This window comes from Pimephales promelas, chromosome 14 (assembly GCF_988280905.1).
Source record: "Pimephales promelas chromosome 14, fPimPro1.hap1.1, whole genome shotgun sequence".
NCBI classification, from domain to species: Eukaryota; Metazoa; Chordata; class Actinopteri; order Cypriniformes; family Leuciscidae; genus Pimephales; species Pimephales promelas.
This window is the reverse complement of record NC_142782.1, coordinates 21437916-21459070: the sequence shown is the minus strand read 5'-3', so window position 1 is coordinate 21459070 and position 21155 is coordinate 21437916. Positions and strand designations below refer to the sequence as shown.

At 36.8% G+C, this 21155-nt stretch overlaps 2 protein-coding genes across 3 annotated transcripts in view; both read right to left on the bottom strand.

Annotated features, from left to right (window-relative positions):
* Positions 1 to 2008: 2008 nt before the first annotated feature.
* zmynd12 (zinc finger, MYND-type containing 12) lies at positions 2009 to 9095 on the bottom strand. The gene is made up of 8 exons (XM_039678964.2): positions 8803 to 9095; positions 7572 to 7695; positions 7305 to 7476; positions 5633 to 5802; positions 5290 to 5412; positions 5121 to 5202; positions 2924 to 3069; positions 2009 to 2298 (listed from the first exon to the last, which is right to left on the bottom strand). The coding sequence occupies exons 1-8, from the start codon at positions 8913 to 8915 to the stop codon at positions 2185 to 2187; spliced, it is 1044 nt and encodes a 347-aa protein (XP_039534898.2). The 5' UTR covers positions 8916 to 9095; the 3' UTR covers positions 2009 to 2184.
* A 3228-nt stretch (positions 9096 to 12323) lies between these two features.
* slc16a1b (solute carrier family 16 member 1b) overlaps positions 12324 to 21155 on the bottom strand; it is a 31203-nt gene continuing 22371 nt past the window's right edge. For both annotated transcript variants that reach the window (XM_039678861.2, XM_039678870.2), the window contains exons 3-5: positions 14577 to 14720; positions 13663 to 14457; positions 12324 to 12694 (exon numbers count right to left, since the gene is read on the bottom strand). In XM_039678861.2, coding sequence (XP_039534795.2) covers positions 12456 to 12694; positions 13663 to 14457; positions 14577 to 14720 — 1178 coding nt within the window. In that variant the 3' untranslated portion in view covers positions 12324 to 12455. The remainder of the gene's footprint in view (positions 12695 to 13662; positions 14458 to 14576; positions 14721 to 21155) is intronic.

Genomic DNA, 21155 nt, shown 5'->3' with positions numbered 1-21155 from the left:
CCATTTTAAAAACCTCCACTGTCCACCATTTTGGATTGGTTCTCTGTTTACAGATCTATACTATGGAAGATAATGTGAACAGGAGCAATATTCATAAACAAAAAAAAGCTTCTTATTTCTAATTCATACCTGCTAATGCCCACAACGTCAATCTGCATGTCTGCCACTCCAAAAGCAAATCTCCCACATATAGAGTCTGAACAGTGAGTTGCATAGAAATAGAGTAGACTTTTAAATACTAATGTTTTTACCACAAGGGCTGAACGTTTTGCCAACACTAAGCGCTGACGATGAATAAGCTATTTGTCTTCAACGATTTGTTTGTACAAAAATATTGCAACAATAAAACTGAAGTGTCAACTCAAATGGGTGCTACAACTTCTCTTACTTCAGCCCAGTGGTCTAAAAGCCAATAACCGGAAAGAAAGACCAGGAATTGTATTGATTTGAGCACTGCACATTCCTCAAGTCTAATTCTTCTATTTAACATTAAGTGACTCTTTTAATATCCCTTTTCAATTTGGAAATGGCTAAAAATTTGCATTGAGTCTTAAATTGCATATTAAAAAAATGGACCAAACTATCCAAACCATACCATGGTTTGCCATGTTAGACGTCATAGTTTAGATCAATTAAATGTGAGTTCAGACTTTAAATGAATTACAGTTTACATTTAAGATGAAATATAGACTTGAAATTTTAGTTAACTCGGGGAAGCAGCCTTGATCAAATTCCTGTCCTTGGAAACGTGACATTCATGTTAGACAGTCCTGCCTATGTGTATCAATAAAAAAAAGGACAAAGCGTTATAAAATATTAAGAAATGGATGCTGTGTGACCTGATGGTTAAATGCAATCTTTTTCTTTTTTGTTTTATACTTAGTGTTCTGTTGTCTTTTGTTTTCCTAATTTATAATTTTATGTTTTGTTGAGAAAAAGGACAAACTGGTTTATATGCGATAACCTTGCTTGGGAAAGGCTGAAGAGTGGCGAAGGGTTTTAGTGTGAGTTTGACTGAACAGACATTGACCACCTGAGACACGCGCGCGCACGCACACACACACACACACACACACGCACTCTTCTCACCACCCCCTCTCAAGCGTTGTGATTTGCCGTCTTGTGTGTGATGTGTTCCATCATTCCATGCCACCAGAGACTTGCACCCTCCACCTCATCCCACTCAAGAACAAGTGTCCCTGTAAACTCTGACACTTTTCAGTGTTTGCTATAACGCACCACATGGTTGTCCGACTCTTACACACTCTGCCTCCACTTCCGGTAGAATACAACAGGAAGTTTCTTCTCCCCTTAGGTTTAGTCTACAAACTGTGTGACTCCAAATCAGAATGGAGTCCTAAATCTGAACTGAGAGCTAACATGGCGTCATCAGATCTGGCTCAGTGGAAAGCATTGTCTATATGAAATTATACTCATTCTGAGTATTAAGGTACCACTATACTCCTCTGACTTGGCAATTCATTTAGTGTCACAAAAAAACAGTTGCTGCTAATGAACTGTTCTATGGAATGGAAAAGGGAAATGTTTTGAAACTCCATTTCATTGCACCTCTTGTTTTGTACTTGTTTTCCTTTTTTTTTTTTTAGTGGGAACCTAAATGCCAAAAACCAAGCAATGTTGTATAATTTAAAACAAGAAATTACTAGTGATAGAACGCTAACATTGATGTTATGTGTCATTACGTAATAAAACCAATAATACCAATAAAGACATTCAAAAAATGTCCAGAACATGAAATTTGTGTCAGCTTGTCTTTATCTCACATCACGGTTGACAGACCTTTTCCATTGAACTTTTGCTATTGTTTGCCTCACTAAAGGTGCAGTCACATTTTGGACTTTTGCAGGCAAAATCCAATCAATTCAATAGGAATCCATGAGCTTGTGAGTTTTGTGAAGGAGGTTTGGTTTGTCGGGTTTGGTCAGAAAGGTTTGAATGTGAGCTGTGCTTCATAAACTATTGACAATGGATCCTTTTTGCAGGTGAAATTTCACTAAAGTGACTGCACCAGTTTCTCCCAATATCCAGTGATGATAGCTTAACAAATGAATATGAAATTAAGCAGGATCCCACCGTACAGTGTAAATATTGGGCAGTAAATTGTGGTCTGTTTTGATTTATTGTTTTTTGGAGGTCTGTGGTGTATAGGTTTAGCGGGCAATCTCATGCCAAGTGTTTCTCCGCATGTTGTAGGAGTTTATGGATTGACTCTCTCAGTGTGTTTTGTTCACTTAACCCCTGGATCAACACCTCAGCTTTCTTCCCATACTCCAGAGCCTATATACACAAACACAAAAACATAAAAGGAGTATATACCAATAACAAAAAAGAAAATCTGATTTCCAAACTTATAGACTCATTTAATTTCCAATTTAATCTGGTAGTACGACAAGTGTAGCTGTTTAATTGAGAGACCAGGATAGTTTGATGAATAATGGGATGTTAACAGCTTGATATAACAGCTGGGGAGTTGTGAGGTACTGTATTATATGGGGAGTTTATTGTTTTTGTTATTTTTGTAGTTGAATATGAGAGCTGGGAGGTTGAACTAGTTTCTAATATCTTGGGATTTAAAATGTAGGGGGAAGTAGAAGAAGGCCTAAAGGAGAATCCCATTACAACCAGAATAGCCGGGTCATGGCTTTAGCCATTATTAGTGTAATCTGCACATGTTTACGGCACAGTATGACTTCATATACACCCATGCATCCAGATCTGGATTCAAACGTTTCATCTCAGCACTTTCTATTTAATTTGGGCAATGTTTTGGTTATTGACTATGATTTGGTTATGCAGGGCAGTGGTGAGGAGGTGAGTGAGTGTTGAATTCAGGAGCATATTTTAAATGTATCATATGAAGTTTCTTTATAGAATATTTCATTAGTCGATCTTTATTGTTTACCTTGGTGTGGTTGTTGCATAGCAACCACAGCATAGCTAGAGAATGAGCCAACAAGACTGACTGGTCAGGGCGAGGTTTCACACACTGTTCCTCAAACTCTAAGAGACATCTCAACATCTGATCAGCCTCCACACACTGGGCCTCATCTATACAGACACACAAACAGGAATCTCAATGTCAGATACAAAGGTCACAGGTCAGTGAAGTCTGAGAAAACTGTTTCAAGTGTCTATATTAAATAAAAGCTTCACCACCGTTCGATCTTGCGAGGTGAGTAAACCAGGGAAATACCTGTGAAACTATGATAAATTCTGTTGAATAATCTCTAGTCTAGGAGATATTATCACTTTACACAGAGTTTGACGTTGTTTGCCTGGCCAATATTTTCCCACTTTGAGATTGTCTGAGTCGGCTGATAACCATGATCACTCGGTCCATTAAGAGCAATTTGTTTCCAAATATTTTTAGTGTATTTCAACTAAATATTGCATGATTTTTTTCTTTTCAGCGAATGTACATTACCGTTCTAAAGCTTCAGGTTCAGTAAGACTTTTGTTATATGAATGTATTTAAATGAATAACTTTATTCAGCAAGATTGCATGGAATTGCGAAATAGTGACAGTAAAGACAAAATTAAAAAAAAAAGATTATTTTGAACTCTATTCATCAAAGAATTAAATATTTTTTATCATGTTTTCAACAAAAAATATTAAGCAGCACAAGTGTTTTCAACATCGATAATAATAAAAGTGTAAAAAGTGTTTCTGGAGCCCCAAATCAGCATATTATAATGATTTCTGAAGGATCATGTGACACTGAAGACTGGTGTAATGATTCTGAAAATTCAGTTTTGATCACATGAAAAAATTAAACTAGAAAAGATATTTTTAAATTGTAATGATATTTCATTGTATTACTGTTGTACTGTATTTTTGAAAAAATAAAAGCAGCCTTGTTTAGACTTATAACAATAATGTATGTATAATTAAAATGTATTTGCTTATATCATTGGTTTATTTAAACATGTAATTAATAAATAAGAGTAATTATGATTATACCTATTGCAATTACAAGTGTCTTGACTGAACAGTGATGTAAGTCCACTGACATGATCAGACTGTCTGCCCTATAGAGAAAATAAAAAATAGAACTGGCTAGTCTGTGTCCCTGATTGATATCAGGTCATGTTTGTTGTTGTTGCTCAGTGCAGTCACATTCAAAGTGACATGCAGAGCAAGGCCGGCTGAGCTGTTTCCTGCTATAGAGTCATCTGGTCAGAAGTTAAAACGTGATGTGGCACCGGCACCAGTCTACTGACCTGAGGTCAGTCATCAAGAGGCCAGAGAGCAGGAAGGATCAAGTGTACTGACCAGTGACCAGCCAGTATGAACACAGCTAAGCCAGCCACGTCACTGGAAGACTTAGCCAAAACACCACTGAGGTTAATAGGCTTAGAGAGAGAACTAGGGCAGGAGTGCGGCACGTACTAGCGGCTCTGTCATGTTTGATCTTAGTCATCAGTAGAACAAAGTAGGTTTTGCTGTAGTACACAACCTCTTGACATGAATCTAAACATAACATATAGATGACTACATTCAAACTACATACAATACACACAAACTTCATGATGGTACAGGCTGTCATTAAAGCTTATAAATAATTAAATCCGCACCATGCAGATGCGACATTTCATGATAGATCTTAATAAGTCAAATTTACATTAGGATATGAACTACATTAAATTAAATTTACAAAATTATTTTATTTATTATTTGTATATATATATATATATATATATATATATATATATATATATATATATATATATATGCAAGATGTAGGTAAAATGGGCAGGAATTAAGATCTGATTGACTAAGTAAAAGATCTCTGAACACCAAGCAACATAAGGCAAATTATGTTCAATTACACAATCCTGTGCTAAAATTTAGGCCCTAAACTTATATATTGGACTTATATTCAGATTTACATTTATATGGCTTATAAATATATTTACATTTACATATTCACGATTCATATTATTATTTCATATCAATTATTTTCTGATTGGCCCTTCATAATACGTATATATATATATATATATATACACATTTGATATTTGATGAACAATGAAACCGTAACTGTCCACTGCGATGAGACTGTCTTTGTGTTGGTTGTCTTTGTCTTTATGCCACTTACCAAAACATTCTTCTGGTTGAGTGCCACTCCGACTGATATCATCCGTCAGCTTACACAGGTGAGAGTGCCATGAACTCGCCACCTGTAAACACACACGCACGCAATGCGATGAGAGACGTTTCACAGACACAGATGACTCAATGTGCACTGGTGGTGGGTGTGTATCTACCTCTGCATAGAGCGAGAAGGCAACTTCAGGCTTGTTTTGCTTCAGAAACACATCAGCCATCAGGAAATATCCTCCAGACGTCACAGTACTGTCCAAACCAAACATCTCACTGGCATAGTACACCTGCACAAAGAAAAAAAAATATTAAAATTTAAAAACGAATGTATCGAGTCAGTACCGTTTTAAAGAGATAAACAAATAACTGACATACATAAATGGACATGAAATATGGATTTTTAGTTCAAATTAAAATGATTAAACAATATCTAATGCCAGTATACCACTGGTACATTATTATGTACATGCAATCCAGTCACAGAGTTCCACGCATATTAGGACTTACGTCATTGGCAAAGTGAGTGAGAGCAGATGTGTATTTTCCCATGGCAGCATGCAGTCGGCCCAGGGTTCTGTGAAGCTGATGAAGGACAGTGTGACTGCAGCCTGGTGTTCTCATCACTGTCCACTCAGCCTTAGACAGATACTCATGAGCCAGGGAGAGAGAACCTAAACCTAAACACACAAAAACAACATACACTAAGAACAAGAACTAAAAACTCTTGAGTTGGAGTGAGCCTGGCTATTAGTGGGCCTTTCTGTGTCTACTCTATACAACCATCTTTGATGTTCCTATTGGAATACACATCTAGTGTTTTAAAGCAACACCAAGTAACTTACACTCTGCGGTCGCCCTACAGGTTGGAAGCGGAATTGTCCATTACTGCTGTGGTAAATATTTTAGCCTACCGTCGCACACACGCTCGTTGTTTATCCAGCAGCGGCTTTTGAATGAACGATGTTTACAGACAAGGTAGAGTATGTTTCTTAATTTCATGAAAGTATTATGTATCGCAACATCAGAAACGAAGAAAAACAAAATAAAGACTATTGTAACGCTTGATGTAAAGCAAGTCAAATTTGTACTTTAAAAAAAAAAAGTACAAATTAGAACTACAGAAACGCGACCCGATCTGGCAATCATAGCGTGGTCATAGAAGATATAAGAACGCAAAGCAAATCCAGAAGGGCCTTTCCCCCTGTTACGACTTAAAGAACCCCTGAAACGATTTCGGAAACCTAGATTTAAGGTAAAAAAAAATCGTAGTGTTCCTTTAAGGATTCATGCCTGGTTTCGTCAATTGTCAAAAAGTCCACTGTGTGTATTCTCATGTAAAGCGTCTATCTCTATAGACAGAAGCCTAATGATCAAGGGTGTGTCTCAATCCGCTCCCTAGTTCAGCAGAGCACTGCCCTTGCCCAAGGAGTTTGCCATTCCGAGTGCTTTCTCACTGTCAAAATGATCCCACTGCACTGAAATGTTCACTCCCCAGAATCAGCTGCTTACTATATTCACTTAATGGAATTGACGTCATGTCATCTGTCTCTCGAGTTGTGAGAACATGAGCGCAAGTGTAAATGAAGACAAAGCTTTAATACTGTCTGTAAAATAGTTTATTTCTAATGTGCATAGAAAGAACAGCTATAATGTAGATGCACTGAGATATTATAATTAAATGTCAGACGCATTTTGATGTGGAGTTTCTTGACATGGCAAACTGAGTCATCATCAGTGTCCCAATATTTAATGGATCGAGGCCCCAATTCATATTTACAATATGCTAAGTCATGTCAGTAAATTTTACCATGCCAACTATCAAATCTCCAGTCACATAAAGATGAATCTTTCATATGCTTATGTCAAAGAGCTTTCAGTGCAAGAGGTTCTCACTCAGACAGTACACATCTGCATGACTAGTCTGCCACATCCTCAATTACATAACAAACCGTCTCTCCGTTCAGTTCATATCCAAGCACCACCCTTGAGCCCACCAATAGACCAATTTTTAGCAAACATTTTGTTTCCATTCTCTACAGAAGTGGAAGTTATTGGCTGTTAGCCTCCAGAGAAGTTCAGAAAGTAAAGCAAACTGTGAAGTCTAATCTAATGGACCTTAGAGAAATTTAAAATGAATACAACCATGGGTTGGTTTTTGCAGGTTTTGTGCACGTCTCACCTATATTAGCCTGCGCAAGCAGTAGGTAAGCTGGTACCAGTTCAACAGCACAGGTTCCGTACACCTGCATGGCCCAGCGCAGGAATAGGAGAGCGGCTGGCAACACATCCTGGAACCTCTTCTTGGACACCCACCTCTGCGCCTCTAAATGAGCAATCTCTATTAGGTACTCCTAGTGTCGAAAACATACAAAACACACACTTATCAGACATCTGCCCTGTTAACAAATCTATTTGCCACATTTTATGTGCCGGAGTGCATATAAACCTGTTTCTTCACTCTTTCTTTTTGGTGGTGGTCATGGTCGGACTGCAGCGCGTGAATAGATACCAGCAATGGACACACTTTTTCATGAATACTGATCCAGTCAGTCAGCTGGTGATCAGGGTCACTACACACACACACACACACACACACACACACACACACACACGTACACACACGTTTGGTTTCCAAACTGTATGGTGACTTAGACATGATTTTTATATAGTACAAACTGTGGATTCTAACCCTACCCCTCATAGAAAACTTCTACTATTTTACATTTTCAAAAAACATCACTTAATGTGATTTATAAACTGTTTTAAGCAAAAAATATCCCCACAACGACAAGGATTTCAGATATTGTCATCTTTTTTGGGACATTTTATCCCCATAATGTAGGGTTTAGGCTACCAGGACACACACACACATAGCCTAACTTGGCTAGCTAAATGAGAACACTCAAGATAGTTTTATTGTTTTTAGATACACCTAAACCCAACAGAAACATTCTGTTGTTTATTTCAGAATGGTTTCAGCACGAGCAAGAGTCAGATTTAACCTCACTTTGCCTATTTCGGCTTATTCGGTTATCGTTTGTTGTGTTTCATCAAAAATAAAAATATTATTATTAATAATAATAATGGACCCACCATTCAAGCAACTGCCGTCCCAGAATTGGAGCTAATTCAAAAGTTTTTTTTTTTTTGTTGTCACATTTAAAATAATATTTGCGGGGATATATTTATCTTTTAGTTTTTTGAGGAGGACACTGCGCCCCCCTCGGAGAATATTCTGTTTCTAGAAGTAAAAAAAAGTGACCGAGTTAATTCAGACAGATTAGAAAAACATTTGCATGTCGACACTGTGAGACCGTTAATATGCGTCGTGGTTCGTGGTGTCTTTAAAACGGCAAGTGAAAACTCCACAGATGCACACTGAAAAAAACATATTTTTCCAGTCATATTTCTTTCTTTTTTCCTGGTTGGTTTTAAGCATGCATGGCTGGCTATTCTCCTTCCCTCTGCACATAATTTCTACTCCAGCTGTTTGAACTCGTTCAACCTTTCCATCTCTTCTGCAGTAACACGGCCAAGAATGCGTGCGAAAAACATATGTGCCTATAATGCCACCTGCTGTCTGTACGCGCAATTACACCATTGGGTATTCTTTAACAGTTTAAATTGTATTATAAAGAAAAACACATCATTGAATAACCCGAAGGCTCCAGACTCACCAGTAAAATGTGACCAGGCATTGTGTGCACTTAAGTCGAGCAGGTTTCTGGCAAAGTTCGCATAGCTTTTTCACTCCTTTTGCATTTGCTAGAGGGTATATAGTGAACGACATCCCAAATGCACAAATCTCTACAAACGTTAAAATTCACAAACTGCAAAATATGCTTAAATAGAGCACAAAAAATGCGTCAATTCTGTGTTCTTACTACAAACCGTTTCAACAATTTCCCATAACAAATCAACTCACGCACTATTTCTTGCTTTGTGTCTGAATAAGTTCAGTGTTTTACAAATGGGTTCCCATGGAGACGACCTCAAATTAACCGACGAGGACTGCCCCAGCGATTTTGGTGTTTTATAACATTTGGTGTTTTATCACAGTGTATAACAATGGCGCTGCTACTGTGTTTCCAAAGATAGATTACGTAGGCCTACTTTCTTAAACAAAACGCTTCATTTGCATAACCCTTTCGTCTCGAAATACAGGTAAAACGTGATTTACAAGTTTATCGCCATCTGGTGGTGCAATGTTACCGTGCTAAAAACCTCACCTAAAGTTAAATGATTAACGTTAATCAAAGTGTACTTTTCCTCCTCTAAACTATAGCATACTACAGGCTTTATATTACATGTAAAAAATAAATAAATAAATAAATAAAAACTTCAGTTTATTTATTGATTGTCTAAATGCCAATTTGGGGCAAGTTATCACACATTATAAATGCCATTTAATTAATGTTACCAGATGGTTTTTATCAGAAGTTACTCAAGTAGAAATAATACAAGCACAAAATAATTCAATGACAAGACAAATACCATTTCTATAAATACCATAAAAGACAATGCAAGAGCAGATGTGCAAGTGCATTGTTTAGATGTAGGCCTATCATTTAAAGAATTTATCTGTATCTTTTTTTTGTTGTTCACATTTTGCATTACAGTTTTGTTTAAAAATTGCTGCCCTTTTAAAATCTAGCAGAAAACCCTATTTTAATGCATCACATTCCATTGTGATGACTTACCCCATAACAACCTGTCAAACTACCATTATGCACATTTCAGTCTCCCAGTCTCATGTTGTATGCAAATAAATAAATAAAAATAAAAGGAATATATATATATATATATATATATATATATATATATATATATATATATATATTAAACTCAGTAATAACACTTTAACATTTTAAAAAAAAGTTTATTGATTTGCTCATCCTAACAAAACACAAACATACATTTCACACGTTTAAAATAGCCTAAGTGAAAATACAATTGTTTTTCCTCTGCCCTGAAAACCCTCCAAGGGCAGACTCTACCCACTCTCCTAAATTAATCATAAAACCGTGAGTTTGCATGGAATCTCTGTGCAAAAACACACACAAAATACAGTCAAAATCAAATACTTCCTACCTCAGTCTCTCTTGACCTCTGTCAATAGTCTTTCTGACAGGAGACGTTAAAAAAAAAAAAAAAAAAAAAAAAAAATCAATCTGGTTAGTGTTTCTTCTTTTCAATTGGCCAACAAGAAAAGTGGGAATAAGATGATGGAAAATTCTCAGGGTGGTCCATTTTCTGTACAGCAGTATTGTCCTTCACACAATTACCAAAACTAATAAGAAATCCACCTGCACACACAGTCAAGTGGAGTTTTAACAGCTCTTCCTGTAATCCGAAGTCAGTCGGAGCAGCAATGAATTTATGGGAGATACTGAAAGTGGAGTCATTAACACTGCATTGAACCTCTTTCTGCTTTGTCTAGCAGCTGCTATTATTCAGCTGAGCTCTGAGATTTACCAGAGATGTGGAGCACACATCCCCCAGAAACCAGTCCGATTCATTTCTACTCAGGGAAAAAATTGCCTCACACTGTGAATACAGTAATAATTCAACAATATGAATTTTACCTCAAATGCATCAAATTAAAGTGCGCACTATACAAAAATTCCCATCGGCTGTGACTAAACAACGTTGCTTAAAAATAGTTACTCGCTTGAGTTTGGACACAAATGTTTCTCAAAAATACCACACAGAAACTGCAGTGAACCAGCATATTTGATTGACCTGCTGTTGGGCCACAGTGTCACAGTGGCCAGCAGGTGGTGGTGTTTCTTTGCTTTTTCAGTGCATGTTTTTACCTGAAAGTGACTCAATGCAGCACTCTAGTGTGCCAAAACTGCCACTGATGTTTGAGGTTGTGCAGCTTGTTCTTTTTGCAGACCCAAGAGTCTTTTTGTTCTCCACATCATCAGAAAAATGTACTCTAAAAAACAGAAAGATTAAAATGGCTTCGGAAACATTTGCGCACGAGCACTTTTGTTTTGCACTAGCAGAACTTGAAATGAAGTCTCTTTAGCCAACAGAAATTCAGTACCGTGTTTGTTGCTGGCTCAAGTTGAAATTAAGGACTCTAATCTCCCTCAATATGGCACAAAGAAAAAATTCATTTCAGACTATGAAATTAAAATCAACGCACCCTCTTGATGATCACAAACAGCTCCATAAAAAGAGGTTTCAGGAATTAGTATTGCATGTACCTGAATGTGGATAGAAAGGCACTCAATCAAAGGCACAGGATCTGCTGGCAACCGTAATTAAAAGTTTCTAGACATCTAAAAAGAACATGGTCAAAATGGCAAATCAACACACTTTAAAAAAGGATTCCCTATTTGAATGTATCCTTGTGAAACAATTATCATCTTCACTAAAACAGAATCGAAAGCAAACATCTCCAACAGACTGCTCATGCGAAGTGAGAATTGACTTTCGGACAAAAACGAGACTGTTGCCATTTAGTGTTTGCTGCAGTTCTTAAAAACAGCAAACACAGAAATGTCCATGGTAACAGTACAGTGAATGAATAAAGGGATGATGAGCAATGTGAGATCACAAAAGCAGGAAGCAACCTGTCAAAAACGCATATTAAACTGCACTTGGAAACTAACCGTGAATTCTTCTGCCACACTAGGAAAGAAACACTGTAACTTCATAAATTCGAAGTCTATGATCTGTCCCATGAGAGATTGATTTTCCTAAATTATGTTCGGATTCAGAAAAAACGGAGCATTTGGCAGTTTAGCATAGCCTGGCACTATTTTCAACCAGCCAATAAGAACAGGGAAGACTACAATACAGATACATGAGAAACTTCACACTCAACTTGTATCCTACATGTAATAATGACCTTTAGCCCAAAAAACTATTCCTAGGATAGATATCCTTCTCCCATGTCTTGATCTGACCAATTCTGTGCGCACCTCACCTTAAAATGACAAAGCAATTCTCTTATGAAAACCTGCTCTATTTTGAAGTTTCATTTAAAGGCAGATGAACTGTAATTCTGGAGTCTCAAAAAAGGAATGCTCTCGTAATGGATGTAATACACCAGAAAAGGGTGAATTGGGTCAATAACGTACAGAGAGACTCCCATTTGAATGTTGGGAGAGTGAAAGTAACTTTTGAGGTGTGTGTGTGTGGGATTGCATAAAAAAAGACTTTCTTGTGCTTTTCGAAACATTGGCTGAATCATTAAGTAACGCTTTAGAGGGAATATTTCTTTTCTGGTTTTATCATTTTGGACGGTCATATAACATGAAGATTGATGGCATGTGTGCGCAGTTTATAGTGTCCTTCTCCGTTTGGCGACGTCCGCTCATGCATTACATTCGTCTCCACTCGCCTCCTTTGCCTTCTCGTTCAGGGCATTGTCTATATTTGTTTCTTCGTCTTTCTCTTCCTGCCTAGCTCTTCTCTCCTCCTCCCTCTTCTCTTTTTCCAACAGCCGGTAGTTGATTCCCATTCCCACGAACAGGAATGCGCTGGCGACCACCAGGACGGCTCCACAACCCTGATATGTGTATTTATAATCATGGTAAATATCATTGAGTCTTCCTGCAAGGAAAGAAATGGGAAAATGCTTCACTCAATGTCGGTTACACAGTAACTGGAACAGGACATGTGCTTGGAACAGGACATCTTTGAGCCAGGACATTCTGAAAGTGCCACAGGGCTAGTGGAACTTACAAATTGCTCACTTATTGTTTTATTATTACTCAAAGTTGAAAAAATTAAATAAAAACAGCTTTTATATTTAGTTAATATTTTAACAAGTTACTCATTTATCTCAATAATAGCATTTTAGTTGAGAGTATATCAAATTAGAAGATCCAAGCATTTTATATACTAATTTAACATTCATTAATTTATTTTCATTAAAATGTTTGAAATATTTAATTTTATATATTTTTTTTAATTGGCTTTATTATTTGAAATATTTTAGTTGAAAGTTTTAGTTGATTATATTTTAGTTGATAAAACCAAATATTCAAACATTTTACATAGTAATTGTCGCATTAAAATTTTATTTGATATTCATAATTTTCATTAAAATTCCATTAACTTTAGTCATCATTGTCATGCTCATACATTTTTGTGATTACATTTTAGTTGATAAGAACATTTTATAATTAAATTAAATATTGAAGCACTATTATTGTTTTTATTTATTATTTTTAGTATATTTATTATAATTGTATATATTCATTTGAAAAAACTAAAAACTTCCCATAATTGTCTCTATTTTGGCATGTCATATTAATATTTCACAATAACACTTTCAAGCATTTTATATATTAAATATGCATCAACAGTGCATAAAAAAGTGAAAATAGTCTTTAAAAGGAAAATATTACACTCAAAAGCTAATTTTGTCATCATTTACTCTATCAATCCTAACCTGCTTGGCCATCTTCTTTGGATGATCAAATGGTCAGTGGTAAACAAAACTGTTTGGTAACCAACATTCTTCATACAGGTTTAGAATGATCATTTTGTCGTTTTTGGCCTACGCCCAGCCTTACCCAGTACTGGCGGCCCCAGCAGCACAGGTCCACACTCCACGATGGTGACCAACCCGACAGCACTGGAGAATCTCTGAGCGCCCACCAGGTCCATGAGAGTCTCAAACAGCACAGAACTGAGCCAGCCGAAAGCCACCCCGAAAAACACTGCATAAATGGCAAAACCCATGTAATCGGTGGAGAACGGCGCCATCAAGTGGCAGACGCCATTATACAGCACAGATAATGCGAAGAAGTACTGGATGCGTGGACGGACCCAGCGTGTGTTGGCCAGCAGGCCCATGGACGGCCGAGCAACCATGTCAGTAAAGGCCAAGATGGACAACAAGAACGCAGCCTTATCCTTGGGAATGTCTTTACTCTTCGCGTAGTTACTGAGGAACACAAGGGGTGCGAAGAGGCCGAAAAACATGATGACGTTTCCTAGCAGGTACAGCAAGAAGCCTCGGTGGGTAAACAGGGTCAGATCCAGAAAGCTGTTGACGGTCTGAAGGCATGTTTTTTTCTCTTGACGTTTGGCTATGCCATCCTCTTTTGGGATGGCAGGTTGCGGTTTTGGTCCGATGGGTCGCATTAGTGACCCGGCAACACAGCAGTTTAGCAAAGCTCCTCCCAGGATGAGGAAACTGCCCCTCCACCCGTAATAATCGAACAGCCAGCTGTTCAACGGGGCCAGGGTGGACAAGAAGACCGGGCTGCCCGCCATCGCGATGCCATTAGCTATTGGCCGCCGCATGTAAAAGTATTTGCCAATCATGGTCAACGCTGGATTCAGATTAAAAGCCAAACCCAGTCCTAGAAACAGAGGAGAGAGAAAGCATGAGTACGCATGATTCAGAAAGTGAGTTTGTAACTTTCATTATTTAAATTCTACTCACCCTGTCGTCATGATCAGTGTTATTCAATGTACTTACCGCCTATAACTCCCACACAGAAGTAAAGACCCTCGACTGTGTTACAGAAGGATGCGGCGACTAATCCTGAGCCTGACAGAATCCCTCCAGCAATCATGATGGGTCGACTGCCATATTTATTCACCAGAATACTGCTGATTGGTCCTGTTGAGAAAAAACAGGTTGGTTTAAAAAAAAAAAAAAAAAATTTCAGATATTGTTCAAATTACAGTTTAACTCTCTGGGCTTCTTCGTAAATGGGTTACACTTAGCTTCCTCCCGGTCAAAAACGGACGAAGCCTTAAAATTTAACTTTACTTTTTCCCAGGATAACCGTTCAAATATATTTTTGTTCTATAATATTTTCTGATTATTATTTAGAATTTTCAGAGTTTTCTATGATATTTTGCATTAATTATATAATTTTTAAGAGCTATTTTTTATTTAGCCATTATAATTAATATATATATATTTTTATTTTATATATTTTTTAATTTTTTTTAAATAAATGCAACAATTCACATCAAAATAGAGTGCCAGCTTTATAAAAAAAAATGTTCAAGTAGAATAGCTTCACCTTGTGTCTGTAAAAAATAGTTACATGTGTGCAATGTCCTGTACAGCCTGTAGGCTGCCTATAACTTCCTATATAAAGGGAGGCTTTTTGATTTCTGTTGTTGTTTTAGACATGATTTCTCCATCTTATTCGTTTTTTTTTATTTAGATATAGATTTAGATATTCTAAAAGACAACTAATTATTTAAAAAAAAATTTTTTTTAGACAAGTATCAGGTTTTGCATTATGATTACAATCAAACAATAGCATTTGGTTAGAAAGGGAACACAATGCAAACTTTTTTGTTACTCAGTATTTGATAATTCAAATAATTGAAGAAAAGAAGGGATGGTTAGTGATAATTCAAAACACTTTACAAACATTTTGCAATAAATTGGTATTTTTTTTATTAATTTTTTATTCAGTAAGTAATAAAAACTTCATGAGGGAATAGCAATAATCTTCAAACAGGAATAAACAAAATAATACTAATTAAGTTAATTTTCTTGCGCTCTCTCTCTCTCTCTCTCTCTCTCTGTGTGTGTGTCTGTGTGTGTGCGCACGCATTTGAGCGAATCTCTTTTGTTTGGTATTTTTGCATATTCTCAAAATTTGCTGTTGCAGTATTACCAGTGAATCTCTCTCTCTCTATGTGTGTAGCTATGTGTGCGTGTGTGTGCATGTGAGCAAGATTTTTTTTTTCATTTGTTGATTTTATTTAGCATATTCTACAAATTTGCTGTTGCAGTCTTACCATTGAATCTCTCTCTCTCTCTGTGTGTGTGTGCGCGCGTGCATTTGCGTACGATTTTTTTTTCATTTGTTGATTTTATTTAGCATATTCTACAAATTTACTGTTACAGTCTTGCCAGTTTATCTGTGTATGTGTGTGTGTGTGTGTGTGTGTGTGTGTGTGTGTGGGGGGGGGGTCTTATTTGCACTCTTGATGTTCGAATCTAGAGTGTCACCCCTTCATTGCTGTACACTTTTTTTCTGCACAGTTGCTGATCTGTAGCTTGTACCACCAAAAGTTTCTCTGAGTTTTCCTGTTTTTTCCTATTTCCCATTCATTTCCTATGTCAGTCATTTTTGACCGGGAGGAAGCCAAGTGTGACCTTTTTTTTTTACGACCCTTTAACAAATCAGAATCATCTCCTTGATTTTTTTGTGTGTTCATATAGGTAATACAACAAAAGTCACCAAGTTTCAGCCCCATCCGATGTAGCAAAAAAAATAAACATTTCAAAACGTAACAGTTTTCGGTCATTTTTGACCGAAGAAGCCCAGAGGGTTAAACTGATGTGTGAGATTATTTATATAGCTAAACACAAATTAAACATAAGACTGGATTGGATAACATTTTTGTAAACTTGATTAGTCCTGTAAACAAAACATGTGGGTAAAAAAAAATGAAAGGTAGAACCAAACAACCTAAATCTAAAGTCGCATAAAATATATATTAAAAAAAAGTTAATTTGACCCCCTGGGGTTGACCATCAACATTACCAACCATTTGTTAAAAAGAAAAAAAAAATTTTTAGGCTTTTTAAATTTTTAGAGTTTTAGGCTACATTTTGTACCCTTTTATTGTTCCACCACAAGATGGCATTACAGTCATTCACACCTCTGACTGTTTCAAAGCAAGACTCCAGGAGGACACAGAGACGATTCAGAGGAAGGAAACTTCACTACATGGCATGTGACCAACTGAAGTGGTGTGAGGGAGAAAAACTTAATCAGCAGAATGAAGCTGACCCAAAGTGATCAGAACAGGAACAGACTAATGTTCATTTCAGTAAACAAGCAGTCTAATACAACCTTCCTTTCTTCAACATAATTAGGAGTTCCCACACAAACACACAATTGCAAGATTTAATAAGCGGTTTAAAATATATATAGTGAATATTTCTGAGCTGTACTCTGTACAAGAAAGAGCATTCAGAAACAAAAAGAACTTCGCTATTTCTTCCTCTTTTTTCCTGGTGAATAAACAAACCGCTCCATCAGTGTAGTGCTCTTCTTGTGAAAGGACCCATTTTAGAGCACCGTCACACTTAAAGGGTTAGTTCACCCAAAAATGTCATTAATTACTCACCCACACATTGCTCCAAACCCACAAGGTCATCTTTGGAACTAAAACTAAGATAATTTTGATACAAATTAAAAAGAGGTTTCTGACCAAAGTTCCCTCGATTTTTTTTCATACTCAGCCTACAATGAGATGGTTTGTGAAAACCATTGTAGAGTCAATTCATTTTGTACATGTAGCATTAAACCAAAGTTAAATTTAATGTTTATTGCTTATGAATTTTCAATTATTTCTTTAGCAGGGGGTTTCAAACGTTTCAAAAGAGCCGGCTTAGACCTATAATAAAATATAGGCCTAACATTAAAAAAATAAATAAATAAATAAACTAAGTATTTGAAGTGATAATATGAAAACAAATTGAAGCTGATATATTATAGCCTATAATTATAACATGAAAACTGAAGCATTTAAATATATCTAATATAGCTAAATATTTTCAAGAAAAGTGAATGTGTGAACATTTATAATAATCTAAACACCCCTGAAACCCTGAAATTTTATTTATGTCCGTTTCTCGTTCCCTCTCGTATTGAGCTATCTAGTCCACAAACATTCGTTTTTTTTTAAGGCGACTGATTTGGCTCACTGGCTGCAACTCGCACATTATCATATCATTGTCTTTCTATGAAACCTTTAAACTGCATTCACGTTTTTACTCTATAGCAGTTGACCAGCGCACTGCAACCATTTCTCACTTTAACTAGAATCAAATGCATTTCCCCACACATTTCGCACCTGTCCTCTACGTGACTCTACTCTGCATTTAAGTGTGGAGAAAAAAAAAAAAAAATTTCAACAAATCCCTTCGCTTTCAGTCTGTGACGCGGTTCACATTGTAAACAGTAAAAACTGCAGCTTTTCCAGGTTCTGCGTCAGAACGCCGGGTCAGTATTGGCCGACTCAGCTCCTGCGTCAGTATCACGGCTCGAAGACTAAGAAAGAAGTGTAGAAATTAAGTTGTTATTTTTGTTTTTGATCACAAAAGTATTCCCGTCACTTAAACTTAAACCAATGTAGTCACGGGGACTTAAAGTCTTAACCGTTCTGGGCCTTTAAAGAACGAGTTTGAGAAAGTATGAGAAAGTTATGACGTTGCTGTTTATAGAGGGGTCAAAAAGCTCTCAGATTTCACCAAAACATTTGTGTTCTGAAGATGAACAAAAATCTTACAGGTTTGGAAAGACATGAGGCTGAGTAACTAATGACAGAATTTTCATTTTTGGGAGAACTAACCCTTTAGGAACTAGCCCCCGAAAGCATTCAGAGTTGTATAACTTTAAAACGAAGGTCGGACATGGTAACGAAGACTTTTAAACAATAAACAGACACAGAAAAGAAAGAGAATCGGAGAATCCATCACAAAGTTATCGAGAAATCTGAAACAGTGCAGAAGAATCTAGCCCAAACTCCATAAAAGTCATAGCATATAGTTTTGTGTACACACAACCCAAACTAATAATAACAACATGTCATGGTAATGTAGCTTTGAAAAAAAAAGACTTGATCGATAATTCTTTATAATACACAAAGGTATAGACAAAAAGCACTAAAACTACTATAAATTCTCTCTATGTTTGCAAAACTTTGGATTTTATGGCTACCGTCACATGTAAATTTAACAGATATTTACAACTAGTCTATCATCATCAGGAGGAACTTTCCCATTTGTTCCATGCAGCCAATCAGAGTTCACACAATTTGTCTGTCCCCCAGTCACATTCCTTGAATTAATTTATTCTGACAGGCTTTGTGTAGCACCGAACACGCCGTCCTTTCCAGACCACAAAAAAAAAGGGACAAAAACAGCAGTGATCCAAATACACGATTATATAAACTGATTCCGAAACCCGGAAGTCAGAAGAGGATATTTTTTTTTAGATATTCAGTCTGAGAGCTATTTGTAAAGTACTTTACAGTTTTACAGAGATCATTTAAAATGTACAGGAGCACAGCAGTACGATTCTCACTGGAGAAAACTTGAACATCCAACAAGGCTGAAAACAGCCACAGATCACACGGTGTTGTGTCTTTATGCTTATACAACAGTAAGACAACCACAGATTGGAGCTCATCTTGAATCCGCCTTTACTGCGTAGTTGCAATGATCACATTCAAAACTACAGTGCGCATATGCAAAATAACTAAGTTCCTCCCCTCCAGCCTTCATGTACTCACTTCCGATTAGGAATTTTGGCCAAAATGATAATCACGTTTATTTTGATTAATATTGAGATCACGATTAATTACCACGATTATTTGTTGATTTTAACTAAAACAACAACTAATTAAAACTGCTTTCACATTGATTTTGTACTACATTCCTGCTAATCTACAAATATGTGCATCAAAATTGAATAGATGGATGTAAATGGATGTAAATAAAACTAAATCAATAAAAAAAACAAATATTACATGAAGCAGAACTATGCACTATGGAGTCATTGGCCCTCATTTATCAAAAGTGCGTACTACACCACATTTCCAGTGTACACCTTGCGTACACTCAAAACCACGGTGAGTTTGAGATTTATCAATATGGACGTGGGCGTAAGGCACGCTCGAATCCTACACCAGCTCAGGAGGTGGTGTACGCACGTTTTGAGTTAGTGAGGAAATGCGCAGAAAAATTCCTACCACCACAAAACACACTGACAAACTAAAATATATGATATATTATGAACCACTATAAAACAAACAAACAAACAAAAAAACAACATAGTAATTATAAACTTCAGTGTTTATTTTTGTGTAACGTGGACTTCAATGTTTCATTTGTGTGACTTTACCAAAGCATTTGTATTCATTCAGTTGCGAGCCCGTTTTACCCTGACGTTTCAGGATTATCCCCGGCAGGTGCGCACGGACTGGGTTCGGTAGCCTAATGAAAGGCTTTCAATGACCAAAAAATAATTCAGACTGACAAAATAATAAAAAATACGTTCTTCCTCTTTTAAATGATAATAATAATACAAATAATAATAACAACATCCTTCTTCTAAATAACAATAAATAATAATAATAAGAATACTCACAAATTGTCATGCAATTATTAATGTGAATGAATGGTACTTCACATCATCATCATCACTATTATACATGTGACGTGATTCGAAATTGAATGCTAATTCAAAAGACGTGCTGTAAAATAATGCATTGTGATAGGTAGGGTTGGGTTTCGAGAATCGAGTATCGATTGGAACCGAGACTAACTTTTTGTTTTTCCCGGAATCGTTCAAAAGTAAAAATTTCGATTCCTAGTTTCGATATTCACAGTCCGCCGAGCGGAAGAAGAAACCACGAACAACACCAACGAAGAAGCGTCTACCGGAAGTGTTGGCATAACCACGCGAGTCGAACATGAGTACCTTACGTCGGCGATCCAAAGTGTGGCTTCACTTTTCTAAAAATAACGAAATCTCGGCAAAATGCAAAATTAGTGACAAAAGGAGTATTTTTACAGAAGGAGTATTTCCTTCAGAAAGGCCGTTGGTTAGCAAGGTTAGCTAAACTTTTTTGACCCTGCCTCTTAAAAGAATCGGAATCGAGAATCGTTAGGAACCGGAATCGAAACAAGGAATCGGAATCAGAATCGTTCAAATTCAAACGATACCCAACCCTAGTGATAGGTCATTTCGGCTCCACGTCGGAGAAGTTTCTCTTCTTTGCCGTCTTCCATGTGTCCATGGCGTAAAATGAGGGTGTGGGGGGAGCGGAGACTTGAATATTTAGGGGCGTGTTATTCTAATGGCGATCGTTTTCGGCCGCGGGATTTATCAAGGGCAGGCATTGCGTACACCTGGATTTCAAAGGTATGCACATCTTCACAAATCAGGCAGTGAGAGGAGTGTACGCATAATCTTACGCCAACATATACACCCGTTTCTACGCAAGATTAATAAATGAGGGCCATTGTTATAATGCTTAAGAAATGTAAAACCTGGTTGTGGTACAGTGC